Genomic DNA, 14,627 nt, shown 5'->3' on the forward strand with positions numbered 1-14,627 from the left:
GCGAGAATATGGAATACAATGTGGAAAGATGTGAAATCATCCTCTTAATACAAATAATGAAAAAGTGGGATGTTTGTTAAACAGTGGGAGGGTCAACAGTATTTATACTAAGGTGACCTGGGTGGTACTTGTACATAGCAAACGTGCAGATGTTGCAGGCAATTAAAGGACATATGTTATATTAGTCTTCACGACACGAAGCCTTTATTACAGGAATAAGAAAACTTACTACAATTAGTGAGAATGCATCTGAAATAGAGTGCCGAGTTTGAATCTTATTACTTCAGAAAGGAAGTTCTTTGAGGGAGTGCCTCAAGGATTTACTAGATTAGTTCCATGGACAGTAGGTTTGCTGTGTGCAGACGGTATAGATAGGACTGCACTCATTAGAGCTCAGAAAATTAAGAGATGTCATTGAAACATAAAATCTTTCAAGTGCCTGACAGGCTAGATATACGGAAGATATTTTCCTTGCCTGAAAGTGGCATCATCGGTAGTCAGGGTGGTGAAGAAGGGCTTTGACATGTTGGCCTTCATTAGTCAGAGCAATGAGTATATAAGTTGGGATGTTCTGTTACAGTTGTACAGGACGTTACTGAGACCACATCACAGGCTTATTCCTGCTCCTGCTTAGAAGTTTCACCTTCATTTCACCAAACCACCTCAATAATGCAAAAGGCTAATAATTGTTAGCAATATCACTGATGCTAATATCCCATAAAAACTGTAAAAAAGCACACACATCTCTTTCAACCTTGTCTACAACATTTGGTGCTCCTGGTGTTGCCTCTTCTACATGAGTGAGACCAATCGCAGACTCAGTGACCGCTTTGCACAACACCGAGACTCAGTCCACAGTGGCGATCCTGTGCTCCCAAAGGGACATCATTTTAACTCTCCTTCTCTGTCCCTGGTCATCTTGTCTGCCAGGATGAAGCCCAAACCAAACTGGAGGACAGCACCTTATATACCACCAGTGTAGTCCACAACCCCACGACTTGAAAATTGAGATTTCTGATTTTAGATTAAACCACCCCCCTCAATTTTATCATTTTCCCTCTTCCACCCCTTTCCCCCAATTAGATTAATCCCCCTTCATTTTATTGTTTTCCCTCTTCTACCCCCTTTAACCTCCCCCCTCTAATCCTCTGGTCCTTCCATTTTTGTTCCCCTTTCAACCCTTCCCTCAGTCCTCTCTTCGCCCATTCTTGTCCCCTTTCCCTTCCTGGCCCTGTCTATCCACTTCACATGCAGGTTCCCTACTCTCCGACCTGTTTCCAATTATCATTCACCTCTCCTTTCTCTTCTATGGTTCCTACTCTCACCTCCTTTACTTATCCCAAAGCCAGCTCCGGAAAATCTTTCCATTCCAATTTATCTCCCTCCTGTCTCCCATCTTCACACTCCCTTTGCTCCATGGTTTCCTCTTTCCCTTTTTCCTATTTTTCTCTGCTTCCAACTATCATTCATCTGCCAGTCTCCAAATCTCACCCCCGCTTACCTCCCTTACCTGACGATACCTGCCCAGTGGTTCAAGAGCCTGATGGTTGAAGGGTAATAACTGTTCCTGAACTTGGTGTGAGTCCTGAAGCTCTGGTACCTCCTTCCTGATAGCAGTAGTGAAAAGAGAGCATGGCCTGGGTGATGGGGGTCCCTAATGATATTTGCCACTTTCCTGATCCAATTAAAATAGTGAAGTCTAATTTAGTGGAGTGGGTAGAGTCTACTCTGAAGTGGCTTCAGTGGCCTTTCTAAACAGTTCCATTTTGAAAAGAAAAAAAAGCTGCTATTAACTTGTGGACTATATTAAGACCATAAGACATAACAGCAGAATTATTTCCCATGGTAAGGGAGTCTAGGATAACAAAGGCATGACTTCAGGATTGAAGGACATCCATTTAGAACAGAGATGCGGAGAAATTACTTTAGTCAGAGGGTGGTAAATCTGTGGTGTTTGTTGCCAAGAGTGGCTGTGGAGGCCAAATCATAGGGGGTATTTAAGGCAGAGATGGATAGGTTCTTGATTAGCAGGGCATCAAAGGATATGGGGAGAAGGCAGGGGAATAGGGATGACTGGAAGAACTGGATCAGCCCATGACTGAACAGTGGATAGACTCGATGGGCCAAATGGCCTACTTCTGCTCCTATATCTTATGGTCTTATAAAAAGACTTAAAAGGGAAGTGAGAGTTAATAATGAACCACTGGAAAAATGATGCTGCTGAGGTAGTAATGGGGGACAAAGAAATGGCAGATGAACTGAATGGGTACTTCGCATCATTCTTCACTGTGGAAGACACTAGCTGTATGCCAGAGGTCCGTGAGTGTCAGGGAACAGAAGTGAGTGCCATTGCTATTACAAAAGGAAAAAGTGCAATGCAAGCTCAAAGGTCTTAAGGCGGATAAGTCACCTGGGCCAGATGGACTACATCCCAGATTCCCAAGACAGGTTGCTGAAGAGATAACAGATGCATGTTTTTCAAGAATCACTTGATTCTGGCATGGTCCCAGAGGACTGGAAGATTGCAAATGTCACTCCACTCTTCAAAATGTCAAAGTCAGCATGGTTTCTGTAAAGGGAAATCTTGCCTGACAAATCTGTTAGAATTCTTCAAGGAAATAACAAGCAGGGTGGACAAAGGAGAGGCAGTGGATGTCATTTACTTGGATTTTCAAAAGGCATATGAAAAGGTGCCTCACACCAGGCTGCTTAACAAAATAAAATCCTATGGTGCTACAGTTAAGATACTGGCATGGATAGAAGAATGACTGACAGGCAGGAGGCAGTGAGTGGGAATAAGGGGGTCTTTTCCAGTTGGCTGCCAGTTCCTTAGGGGGTCAGTATTGGGACCGCTCTTTTCACATTGTTTGTCAGTGATTTAGATAATGAAATTGACAGCTCTGTGGCAAAGCTTGCAGGTGGTACAAAGATAGGTGGAGAGGTAGGTAGTGTTGAGAAAGCAATGCAATTGCAGCAAGACTTAAATTGGAAAAAAGGGCAAAAACAGTGGCAGATGGAATATAGTATTGGGAAATGTATGATAATGCACTTTGGTAAAAGAAACAATAGTGCAGACTATTAAACAGGAAGAAACTTCAAACACTAGAGGTGCAAAGGGACTTAAGAATCCTCGTGCAAGACTCCAAGAAGGTTAATTTATAGGTCAATTCTGTGGTAAAGAAGGCAAATGCAAAGTTGGCATTTATTTCAAGAGGAATAGAATATAAACAAGCTTTGCAAGACACCAGTCAGGATGCATTTGCAGTATTAACATTTTTAGGCCCCTTATCGCAGAAAGAATGTGTTGTCACTGAAGAGAGCCCAGAGGAGGTTCATGAATCTGGGAATGAAGGGGTTAACATATCAGGAGCATTTGGCAGATTTGGGCCTGTACCCACTGGAATTTTGAAGAATGTGTGGGGATCTCATTGAAAGGACTAGATAGGGTGGATGTGGAGAGGATGTTTCCTATGGTGGGCGTATCCAGAACTAGAGGGCACGGCCTCAAAGTTAAAGGAAGACCTTTTAGAACAAGAGAGTGGTGAATCTATGGAAAGTTCTGCCACAGACTGCAGTGGAGGCCAAGTCTACGGATACATTTAAAGCAGAAGTTGAAGATTCCTGATTAATTGGCGCATCAAGGAATATAGTGAGAAGTTTGTTGTATGTATGAGGTTGAATGGGATCTGGGATCAGCCATGATGGAATGGCAGAGTGAACTCAATGGCCCAATTCTGCTCCATGTAGAAGTGCTCACAATTTCCCCTTGCTGCTGCTTCTTCTTAATTTTAATGCCATTTGGCAGACCAACCACCTACTGAGTTGGAGTGTGGAGCAAAGAGACAGGAAGCATCCCATTGAATTTCTAATACTTTACAAAAAGTCAAATACGCACTTCTACGATGGCAGCGATATCCTGCCAAACTTTCCATGTTAAACTGTGTCTGTCCGAAAGGTCTTACTTTAGCAATTAGATGTTTCCTTTGCACTTCATAGGAACTGCGTTCAAACAATGTATGCTGTGTCGTTTCTTGACAAGTGGACTCCCTACAGATACCTGTACCATGCATATTAATTCTAAAGAAAGGATGTCACTGGGTCTTTTGAACTATCTGTGTAGATACGTAAGAAACCATAATATCTGCTTTGCATATATCGCTGAACTTCTTGTGCCACTATCCTCATCTTGATCTTTTCCTGACAGCCTAAATCAGCCACAGGCAAAGGGAAAACCCACCATGGAATGACATATTCAACATTAAACAACCCAAGTTCTTGTGCCCATTCATTTCCCATCCCCCCAAAACTGAAGGCCTCATGAATGCAGTCTACTAATTTTGCTAATACTGGATGAGCAACTTTATGTCCTTACATATGTCCCCATTGGTGACTATGACCTGTGTCAATGTAAAGGTTCTTCACCCATTTCTGCCAGTAGTGCTGAAACCAGAGATGATTTAATAGCACCACAAAATAATCTCAATGCTTGAGCCTGAACTTTATCAAGGGGCTATAAAACCACTGGTGAGGCTGAATACTAAGCAACACATCCATAATAAAAGACAATACACATTTAAGTGACCTACTGGCACCGCAATCATACCAACTAAGCAAAGGAGTACATTAAGGGCTTTATTACACTTCTCTTGAATTTTATCCACATGCACCTTCCACGTTAGCCTTGTGTCCATCCGCACACCTAGAAACTTTACCACGGACTCTTGTTTAAGAGGTATACCGTATAATTTGAGATCAATTTTGGGCGTGATGTTTCTTTTAGAAAAAACACAAATAACTTGAGTCTTTGCAACAGAAAAATTTAACCCCCGCTGACATTCCCATTCCTCTACTTCGTTAAAGCATTTTCCTAACTATATATATTCCTGGTTCTGTGCCACATCAGCACATAACGGTTTGGAAATTACTGATCCAACATTTAAGAAAATATCAGTAATATTAAAAAAGGAGTGGACGACACACAGGCTCCCCATTCCCTATCTCATACTCCGAGTTCCTCCAGTACATTAGGTTTCGCCACCCGAAGCTCGATGCCCCGTCCACAAGTGGCTACACATCCCGGCCGCCGCCCTCAGCGCTTCGGGTCCCGTTCCCCTCCCTACCAGCTGCCTCAAGTCTGCACGGCGGATGGCGGACCCGATCGTCTGTTTCCGTGCGCGGCCCCGCGAGACGGCGCGGGTGCGGGTGCGGGTGCGGGAGCGCGCGCACAGGGGCCTTCCTGCCTGATCGGCGGCTGGATGTCGGTGGTGTTGTCCGAGGTGCAGCGGCTGTCGACGCGGGTGGTCCGGGTGCTGGGTTGCAACCCGGGCCCGATGACCCTCCAGGGTACCAACACCTACCTGGTGGGTACGGGTCCCCGGTGAGTAAAGACCGAAGGCGTGGGAAGAGTCGTACCTAGAGGACGGAACTGTCCCGAGTGGAATTAGGTGTCCCTCCCCTCCTCCCAAGGAGAGACAGGTGATCCCACCTACCTACCTACTCCTCGCCCTTCCTGGTGTGTTTGGCTATCACTGCTTCTCTAACACTCGCCACAACACACACAAACAGCTGGAGGAACTCCGCAGATCAGGCAATACGTATGGAAAAAAATAAACAGTCGGTGTTTAGAGCTGAGATCCTCCAGCGCTGAGTGTGTTGAACTTACCGCTCAGATCCCTTTTTAAATTCCTTCCTCCCACAGCTATGCTGTCTTGTTTTTGATATCCTTACCATGGGAAAAAGATTCTGACCATTTACCCTCACTGTGGCGCTCAAATCTTAGATGCTTCTATTAGGTCACTCCTTAGCTTCCTTCACTCCAAATTTTGCCCAAAGTACGCCAATCCACTCAAGAATCCTTGTGAATTTTTTCTGCATGCTCTCCAGTAAATCTCTGCCCAAAGCATCCACTGTTCATTTTCCTCTATAGATGTTGCCTGGCCTGCTGAGTTCCTTGGCATTTTGTGTGCATTGATCCGGTTTTTTAGCACCTGCAGTCTCTTTTGTGTCACGATTCACTACAAGGTGGTACAATATTGACCCACTTTCACCCAACTTGTTAAGCCTCATACTCTTACAAATTGTAATGCCTATAGAAAGTGCTCTGTACTTTGTACCTGTGCACATTTACTCAAAGCAGCCAGCCATATCTCTCTTCAAAGTTGGAAATGGCTTTAGTGGAAAATGATCAAAAAAAGATACAGATGCTAAAAATCTGAAAAAAGCACAAAATGTTGGAAGCATTCAATATGTCAAGCAGCATCTATGGAAAGAGAAAAAGTGGGAACTGTCAAAGGACTGGGAAAGTTCAAAGTAAAACTATTATTAGGGTACATACATGTCAGCACATACAACCCTGAGATTCTTTTTCTGCAGGCATACTTAGCAAATCTATGGAACAGTAACTGTAAACAGGATCTGAAACTGTAAACAAACTGAAATTGCAGGTAATAAATAAATAGCAATAAATAATGAGCATGAAATAACAAGATAGAAGAGTCCTTAAATGAGTGTAGTTATCCCCCTTTGTTTAAGAGCCTGATGGTTGAGGGGTAGTTACTGTTCTTGAACCTGGTGGTGCGAGTCCTGAGGCTCCTGTACTTTCTACCTGATGGCAGCAATGAGAAAAGAGCATGGCCTGGGTGGTGAGGATCTTTGATGATGGATGCTGCTTTTCTACAGCAACCTTTCATGTAGGTGTGCTCAATGGTTGGGAGGGTTTTACCCATGATGTACTGGGCTGAATCCACTACCTTTTGAAGTATTTTCCACTCAAAGGCATTAGTGTTCCCATAACAGGCCACAATGCAGCCAGTAAGCACACTTTCCACCACACATCTGTAGAAGTTTGCCAAGGTTTTTGATGACATGCTGAATCTCTGCAAACTCCTGAGGCAGTAGAGATGCTGTCGTGCTTTCTTCACAATTATATTTATATGATGGGTCCAGGGCAGGTCCTCTGCAATAGTGGCACACAGGAAAATGAAACAAATTAGCTGTAGATAGCAGAAAAGATGAAGGAGGGGATGGGTGGAATGCAGAAAAATTTCTAAGAGGTTAAATTAAGGAATTTGACAGTTAAAATCAGATTAAGGTTCTTTATGTGGGTAAGGCTGTGAGACATAGTTGGCAGGCCAGGCAACACTGAAAAAGGAAAATCTGAGCCAAAACAATAGCAGGCAAAAATGACAAAATGTTGTACAAAAAGAAAGCACATGTAAGTAAAAATGGAAACCTCAATATCAACTCCTGAAGGTACTTTATATACTTTATTGTTGCCAAACAATTGGTACCAGAACATACAATCATCACAGTGATATTTGATTCTGCCCTTCCCACTCCCTGGATTACAAATATTAAATATTAAAAATAGTTAAAATTAGTAAATATTAAAAATTTAAATTATAAATCATAAGTAGAAAATAGAGAAATGTAAAGTAAGGTAGTGCAAAAAATCGAGAGGCAGGTCCAGATATTTGGAGGATACGGCCCAGATCTGGGTCAGGATCCGTTCAGCAGTCTTATCACAGTTGAAAAGAAGCTGCTCCCAAATCTGGCCATATGAGTCCAAGCTCCTGAGCCTTCTCCCAGAGGGAAGAGGGACAAAAAGCCTGTTGGCTGGGTGGGTCGTGTCCTTGACTATCCTGGCAGCACTGCTCCGACAGTGTGCGGTGTAAAGTGAGTCCACGGATGGAAGGTTGGTTTGTGTGATGTGCTGCGCCGTGTTCACGATCTTCTGCAGCTTCTTTCGGTCTTGGACAGGACAACTTCCATGCCAGGTTGTGATGCACCCTAGAAGAATGCTTTCTACGGTGCATCTATAAAAATTAGTGAGGGTTTTTAGGAGACAGGCCAAATTTCTTCAGTTTTCTCAGGAAGTAAAGGCGCTGGTGGGCCTTCTTGGCAGTGAACTCTGCTTGGTTGGACCAAGTCAGGTCATTTGTGATATTGACCCTGAGGAACTTAAAGCTTTTGATCTGTTCCACTTGCACACCACCGATGTAAATTGGGTCGTGCGGTCTGCTACTCCTTCTGAAGTCAACAACCAATTCCTTCGTCTTGCTGACGTTGAGGGAAAGGTTATTGTCTTCGCACCATGCCACCAGGTTCTTAATTTCCTCTTTGTACTCAAACTCATCATTACCCGAGATACGGCCTACAATTGTTGTGTCATCAGCAAACTCATATATTGAGTTTGATGGAAATTTGGCTACACAATCATGGGTGTACAGTGAGAACAGCAGGGGGCTGAGTACACAGCCTTGTGGGGCACCGGTGCTCACAGTGATCGTAGAGGAGACCTTGTCCCCTATTTTTATAGTCTGGGTCTTGTCTGTGAGGAGGTTGAAGATCCAGCTGCAGATCTGAGTGCTAAGGCCCAGGTTCCGGAGCTTGGGAATCAGTTTATTTGGAATGATGGTATTAAAGGCAGAGCTGTAGGTTACAATGTTACCAAACTGAAGATGACGTATTGCGATTCTGGCTTGTGCTATACCTTGTAATAGTGCAGAAGGACACTGACAGAAAGTGAAGTAGGATGGTGAATTAAAGTGGCAGGCAATTGGAAGCTCAGGGACTTAATGAGCCAAGCAGTTCTAGATCATCACCAAGTGTCTCTATTTAAAAAAGTCCTAATATCTACCTGCATCTTTTATGCATCACTTTATATCAGTAATCCTAGTCTTTAAGCATCTGTTAAAGTGAATAGCTTCTCTCTCCCTTAACTAAACCCACTGTGATCTTGCACACTTCTATAATCTCCTCAAATTTTCCTCCCAGGAGAGCAGCATCAGATTCTTCAGACTAACGTTGTAATTGAGATCCCTAATTACTGGAGCCATTACAAGAAATCTTCTGCACCCTCCAGAATGTATTGGCATCCTTCTTTTTGGTGAATCAGATTGGACATCATGCGCCATAGTGTTTTATAAAGGTACTAAATAGTACTGCTGCTTTCGTACTCACACTTCAGTGAACTGTAGGATCTTGCTTTCTGCTATACATGTGTATGCCCAGCCACTTTCAAAGATTTTGGATATACTGTATACCAGTTCTCTGGGTTTGTACATACCCTTTAGCACCGTGCTGTTGAGATTATTGTCTTCCCTCATTCATTATACATTGTATTAAATTCTATCTGCCACTTAACTGCTTATTCTATTTCTGTCCTTGCTTCGCACATAGCTACGACTGTTATATGCAAATATTATCCTGCACACTCTAATGTACATCCAGAACATATTCTCAGAATGAACAAGTCTCCCTCAGCTCCCTCTCCTTCTGGAGAGAAGGCAGGTACAGGGTTCTGAGTTGGATGATCAGCCATGATCATACTGAATGGCGGTGCAGGCTCAAAGGGCCGAATGGCCTACTCCTGCACCTATTTTCTATGTTTCTATGTAATACCATAGTCATCTTACAGTATGCAGAAAAATATGTTTTGCATGACTCAATTACTCCTGCCATCTTTCCCCATTGAACAGAAGGTACAGAAGGCCTGAAGTGCCACATCAGGTTCAAGAACAGCTACTTCCCATCAACCATTCGGTTCTTGAACCAACCAACAAAACCATAATCATTACAGTTTAGCAACACTATACAGTAAAATAGACATGTTTTAATTGTTATTTTTTGTAAAGATGTGTATAAATTATATTTAATTTGTTGTGAATACTGCTTATATGATGATATATGCCTGTGATGCTGCTGCAAGTAAGTTTCTCATCACACCTGTGCATATATGTACCAGTGCATATCACAATAAACTTGACTTTGATCTTTATGCTGCTAATGACTTTCTTATTCTCCTGAACCTGGATTCCCTTCATCATCTTTTTCTGTGCTCAGCAAAAAAAAAAGTCTGTGCTTGTTCTCTGAAGTTTGCCACCCAGTTAAATAAAATATCATCAACAGAATATAGATGTGGTCTCATCCAAACTCTTTTAATTATGTGACTTAGAGGGGAATCTGCAGACAGAGGTGTTCCTATGAACCTGCTGACCTTGTAATTAATGTAAGAAGCTTTGTGTTTCCCCAGTTGCTGCCAGAGTAGCAAGTAACTGCAGTAGATATATTGTGGATAGTACATAGTAACTGTGATACTTTAATGGTTGAAGCAATTTTTGTTTTTAAATGGGGTGCCAATCAAGCAGGCAGTGTCTGATTTCTTGACTATTATTTTCCCACAAGTGGAGAGTATTCAGGTGCACTCCTGGCTCATGTCTCATAAATGGAGGAGAAGTTTTGGGGAGTTGCTAACCATGGGAAACCTAACGATTGATCAGCTCACATCTCCAAGGAATTAAAAAAAAACAAGGACCACATTGAAATTAATCCTTTCTTCTGACTTTTCAAATATTATTGCCTGTTAATACTTAATCATTTGGCTTAGGAACTGGTACTCCATTTAGTATACTGAAGATTTAAAAATTCAAGCAGTAAATTTAAAAAGAAATTGTCAAGTTCCTGAGAGATATCATAATACTTTTCCTACAGACGATTCTTAATTGACACTGGTGAACCAGCGGTACCTGAATACATCAGCTGTTTGAAAGAAACTTTGGTCCAACAGAATACCAGAATTCAAGAAATTCTGGTGACACATTGGCACATTGATCATGTTGGAGGCATACCAGATATCTTGAAAAATGTTGTTGAAGGTAAGTCTGCCAACTTGAAGGGTTTTCCTGCCACTGGTAATTTTCCTCAAAATAACCAAGTCTTCCTCTCAAATGAACGGTGATTTCTCATTTGAAAATGACGGATGAAAATCAAAGAAACAATAAACGCTAGAAATCAAGAATAAAATTATAAAATATTGGAAATACTCAGCAGGTTGGACAGTGGAGTTAACATTTCAGGACTGGGAAAGAGAGTTAAGTTAAAGTCTGTCCCGAGCCTTTTAGGCTTGTCAGGCCAGTGCTTATGCCAGTTTCCGTGGCGTGAAGCGACTGAGAGTATGAGACTCCCCCCCCCCCCCCGGATAGGACGCCAGTCTATCGCGAGATTAACCCCCAGCCCAGCATTTTGCTGGTACCCATTTTCAGCTGGGTGGACTGGAGGGAAAGAGAGTAGTTCAAAGTAAACTTATTATCAAAAGTACATATATGCCACCAAATACAACCCTGAGATTAATTCTTGGAGGCATACTGAATGAATTCAACAAACATAATAGGATCGATGAAAGAGAGCACACCAACAGGGCGAACAACCAATATGCAAAAGACACCAAACTGTGCAAATTTAAAGAGAAAGAAAAAGTAAGTAAATAAGTAATACTGTATTGGGAACATGAGATGAAGAGTCCTTGAAAGTCCCTGTACCCTTTTCCTGTTGGCAACAGTGAGAGAGAGCATGACCTGGGTGATGGGGGTCCCCGATGATGGATGCTGCTCTCCTGCAACAACGCTCTGTGTGGATGTGCTCGTTGGTACGGAGGGCTCTATTCATGATGGTTTGGGCTGATACCACTACTTTTGCAGGATTTTCTGTTCCAGGGCATTGACGTTTCCCTACCAGGCTGTGATGCAACCCATCAATATACTCTCCATGACATATCTATAGAAGTTTGTCAAAGTTTTAGATGCCATGCTGAATCTTCACAAACCGCTTAGGAAGTAGCGTGCTTTCTTCGTAATTGCAATTACGTGCTGGGCCCAGGACAGGACAACTAAAGTGATAACACCGAGGAATTTGAAATTGCTAACTCTCTCCACTTATGAGTACTGGCTCATGGACCTCCGGTTTCCTCCTCCTGAAGTGAATAATCAGCTCCTTGGTCTTGCTAGCATTGAGTGAGAGGTCATTGTTGTACTACGACTCAGCCAGATTTTCATTTTACCTCCTTTATGCTGTGCTGATTCATCACAACTTTGTTTCAGCATACAACAGTGGTGTCATCAGCAAACTTAAATATGGCTTTGGAGCTATACTTAGCCATAAAATTATAGGTACTAAACAAGAAGAGCAGGGGACTAAACACACAGCCTGTGGTGCACCTTGAGTCTGCCAGAGAGGAAACTGAGGGTCCAATTGCATAAGGAAGTATTGAGACCAGGTTTCGAAGTTTATTGATTAGTTTTGAGAAGTTGATAATAATGAATGCTGATCTGTGGTCGATATTGAACATTCTGATGTATGCATAGTTTTAAATTGTAATTTTTAGAATCTATTTTGAAGTTTTGTTACTTGGTTTTAAAAGTTTCAATGGTCTGGGACCAGAGTACAATGCAATTTCCCTTTTGTTTTATAAGCCTGCACGAGCTGTCACATATTCTTTCACTGATCTTTTAAATTTAAACAATTTTCCTTGAAAGATAATTGGCAGGTCAGCATTTTTGCACTATACTCCTAAACTGTGGAACTCATTACCTAAAACTATAAGGATTATTAACACTCACGTAACATTTAAACACCAGCTCAAAACCTATTTATTTAACCTTGCTTTAACTAACATCTTTTTGTCTTTTATTTTCATGGTTGCACTTTATCCCTTTGTAAAGCACTTTGTAGTACTTGTATGGAAAATGCTCTATAAATAAGTTATTATTAAATTGGCAGGGGTGGGGAATGGATGGATAGGACAAAGGGAATATCTAGATAGAGGCCAAGGGATAATCTCTGGATGAAGTTATCTACTTGATGGATTAATAAAAACAGCTAAAATGCAAATAGAAGTTGCAGAATGCAGATGTGTAGAACATGTCAGCTGATTAAGCTGTGGTTATACAGGGAAAAAATGACTAACGCAGACCAAGTTCAAAAGTTCAAAGCACTTTTATTATCAAAGTATGTATATACCCACTGAGGCAAGTGAAACTAGATGAGAAGTCAATGGCTGCAACCACAGTCACCGAGTCAGTCAGTTCAATGTTGTGTCGATGGCCGCAGGCCACAGCTGCAGATCTAGTTCAGTGCCGAAGCACTTCAATCACATTGTTCAAATAGTAAAGCTTGTTCAGCACTGGGGACATTAAACATCGAGCCACAGCCAGATGTGAGTCAACATCCACGAGCTGCCGAGGTGGTTGAACTTGAGTCTTTGACCCAAGATTTCTTCACCTTCCGCTGGCAGCAGTGAGAGGGAGACCAGTCAACACAAGCAGACAGCACTGAGCACCCATTCGTTTTCAGCTGTCGTCCTCGTTAATCATCCTCAGTGCAGAGTAATGGAGCTGACCATGGGTTTGCCTTCTGCCATTAGGAATCGGTGCAGCCACGCCCAGAGACGGCCAAAGTTGCACACCATGCCAAGTCCCCAAGAGATTGCAGAAGCACCAGATGGCTTGGTCAGCCAAAAAATACATTCTTAAAAAGGAAATTATAGGCTGCAATCGATCGCAGTTCAGAAGAAGAAATATGTCTAGGAGAAGGAGAGTATCCGGTAGTTTTGTAAGATGTTGACATTAGTCACAGGCACCATTTTGCTGGAAAATGAACCACAGTAAAATCAGACACGTCTATTGGAACAGAGAAAACAAATTATTGAATTATTAATTATCCAATTAGTAGAATTATTAATTGGATTAGAATCTGTAATACTGTAAGATGCCCAAATGGAAGGTACTACATCTTCCTGTGGTACTGTGCTTCGTTTCCATTAGTCCACCATATCACAGTGCAAGAAGCGACAGACAGGTCAGAATGGGGAAAGGTTAGAGAATTAAAGTGGCAGACAAGAGGAAGTCCAGACTGAACACGGCTGCTCGACAAAGCGGTCACCAAGTATGTGTTTATTTTCTCCAGTGCAGAGGAAACCAATTGCTGTACCCTAGGATAGAATAAGTGCATGTGATCCATTGCTTCCCATGGAAGGAATGCTTAGGTTCCTGTTTGGTGGCAACAGGTATTGTATCTCGTTGCATGAGAAAGTACTATAAGAGAGGAGGTAGTTGGTGGAGATGGAAGTGTGGTCCAGGGAGATGTGAAAGCCACAATCCCTTTGGAATCACTAGATTCCGAAATGGTTCTGGAGGACTGGAAAATTGCAAGTATCACTTCATTCTTAAAGAAGGGATGAAGGCAGGAGAAAGGAAATTATGTAGGCCAGTTAGCCTGACCTCAGTGGTTGGGAAGATGTTAAGAGTTGATTAAGGATGTGGTTTTGGGGCACTGAGAGGAACATGATAAAATAGGCCAAAGTCTGCATAGTTTCCTTCAGGGAAATTCTGGCCTGACAAAATTTTTGGCATTCTTCAAAGAAATAACAAGCAGGAAAGACAAAGGAGAATTGATGGAATGTTGTGTACTTGGACTTGTAGAAGGCCTTTGACAAGGTGCCACACGTGAGGCTCCTTAACAAACTACAAGCCCACGGTATTACGGAAAGATAATATCATGGATAAAGTAGTGGCTGATTGGCAGGAGGCAAAGAGTAGGAATAAAGTGAGCCTTTTCTGGTTGGCTGCCAGTGAGTTAAATTGACTTTATTTCTTACATCCTTTATCTACACGAGTAAAACTATTTACGTTACATCTCTGTTTAAATGTGCAACTTATAGTAATTTATGATAAATAGTATGTACAACAAGACAGTCAACATAACATAGAAATGCAGTTGTGTCAGCACGAATTAAGCAATCTGATGGCCTGGTGAAAGAAGCTGTCTCAGAGCCTGTTGGTCCTGGCTTTTAT

The 14,627-nt window shown here is 42.2% G+C and overlaps 1 protein-coding gene across 1 annotated transcript in view; it reads left to right on the plus strand.

The window, feature by feature from the left end:
- Positions 1–5,205: 5,205 nt before the first annotated feature.
- Positions 5,206–14,627, plus strand: part of lactb2 (lactamase, beta 2) — a 36,183-nt gene continuing 26,761 nt past the window's right edge. The window contains exons 1-2 of the mRNA XM_072253855.1: positions 5,206–5,377; positions 10,492–10,655. Coding sequence (XP_072109956.1) covers positions 5,256–5,377; positions 10,492–10,655 — 286 coding nt within the window. The 5' untranslated portion in view covers positions 5,206–5,255. The remainder of the gene's footprint in view (positions 5,378–10,491; positions 10,656–14,627) is intronic.

This window comes from Mobula birostris, chromosome 1 (genome assembly GCF_030028105.1).
Source record: "Mobula birostris isolate sMobBir1 chromosome 1, sMobBir1.hap1, whole genome shotgun sequence".
Classification (NCBI taxonomy): Eukaryota; Metazoa; Chordata; class Chondrichthyes; order Myliobatiformes; family Myliobatidae; genus Mobula; species Mobula birostris.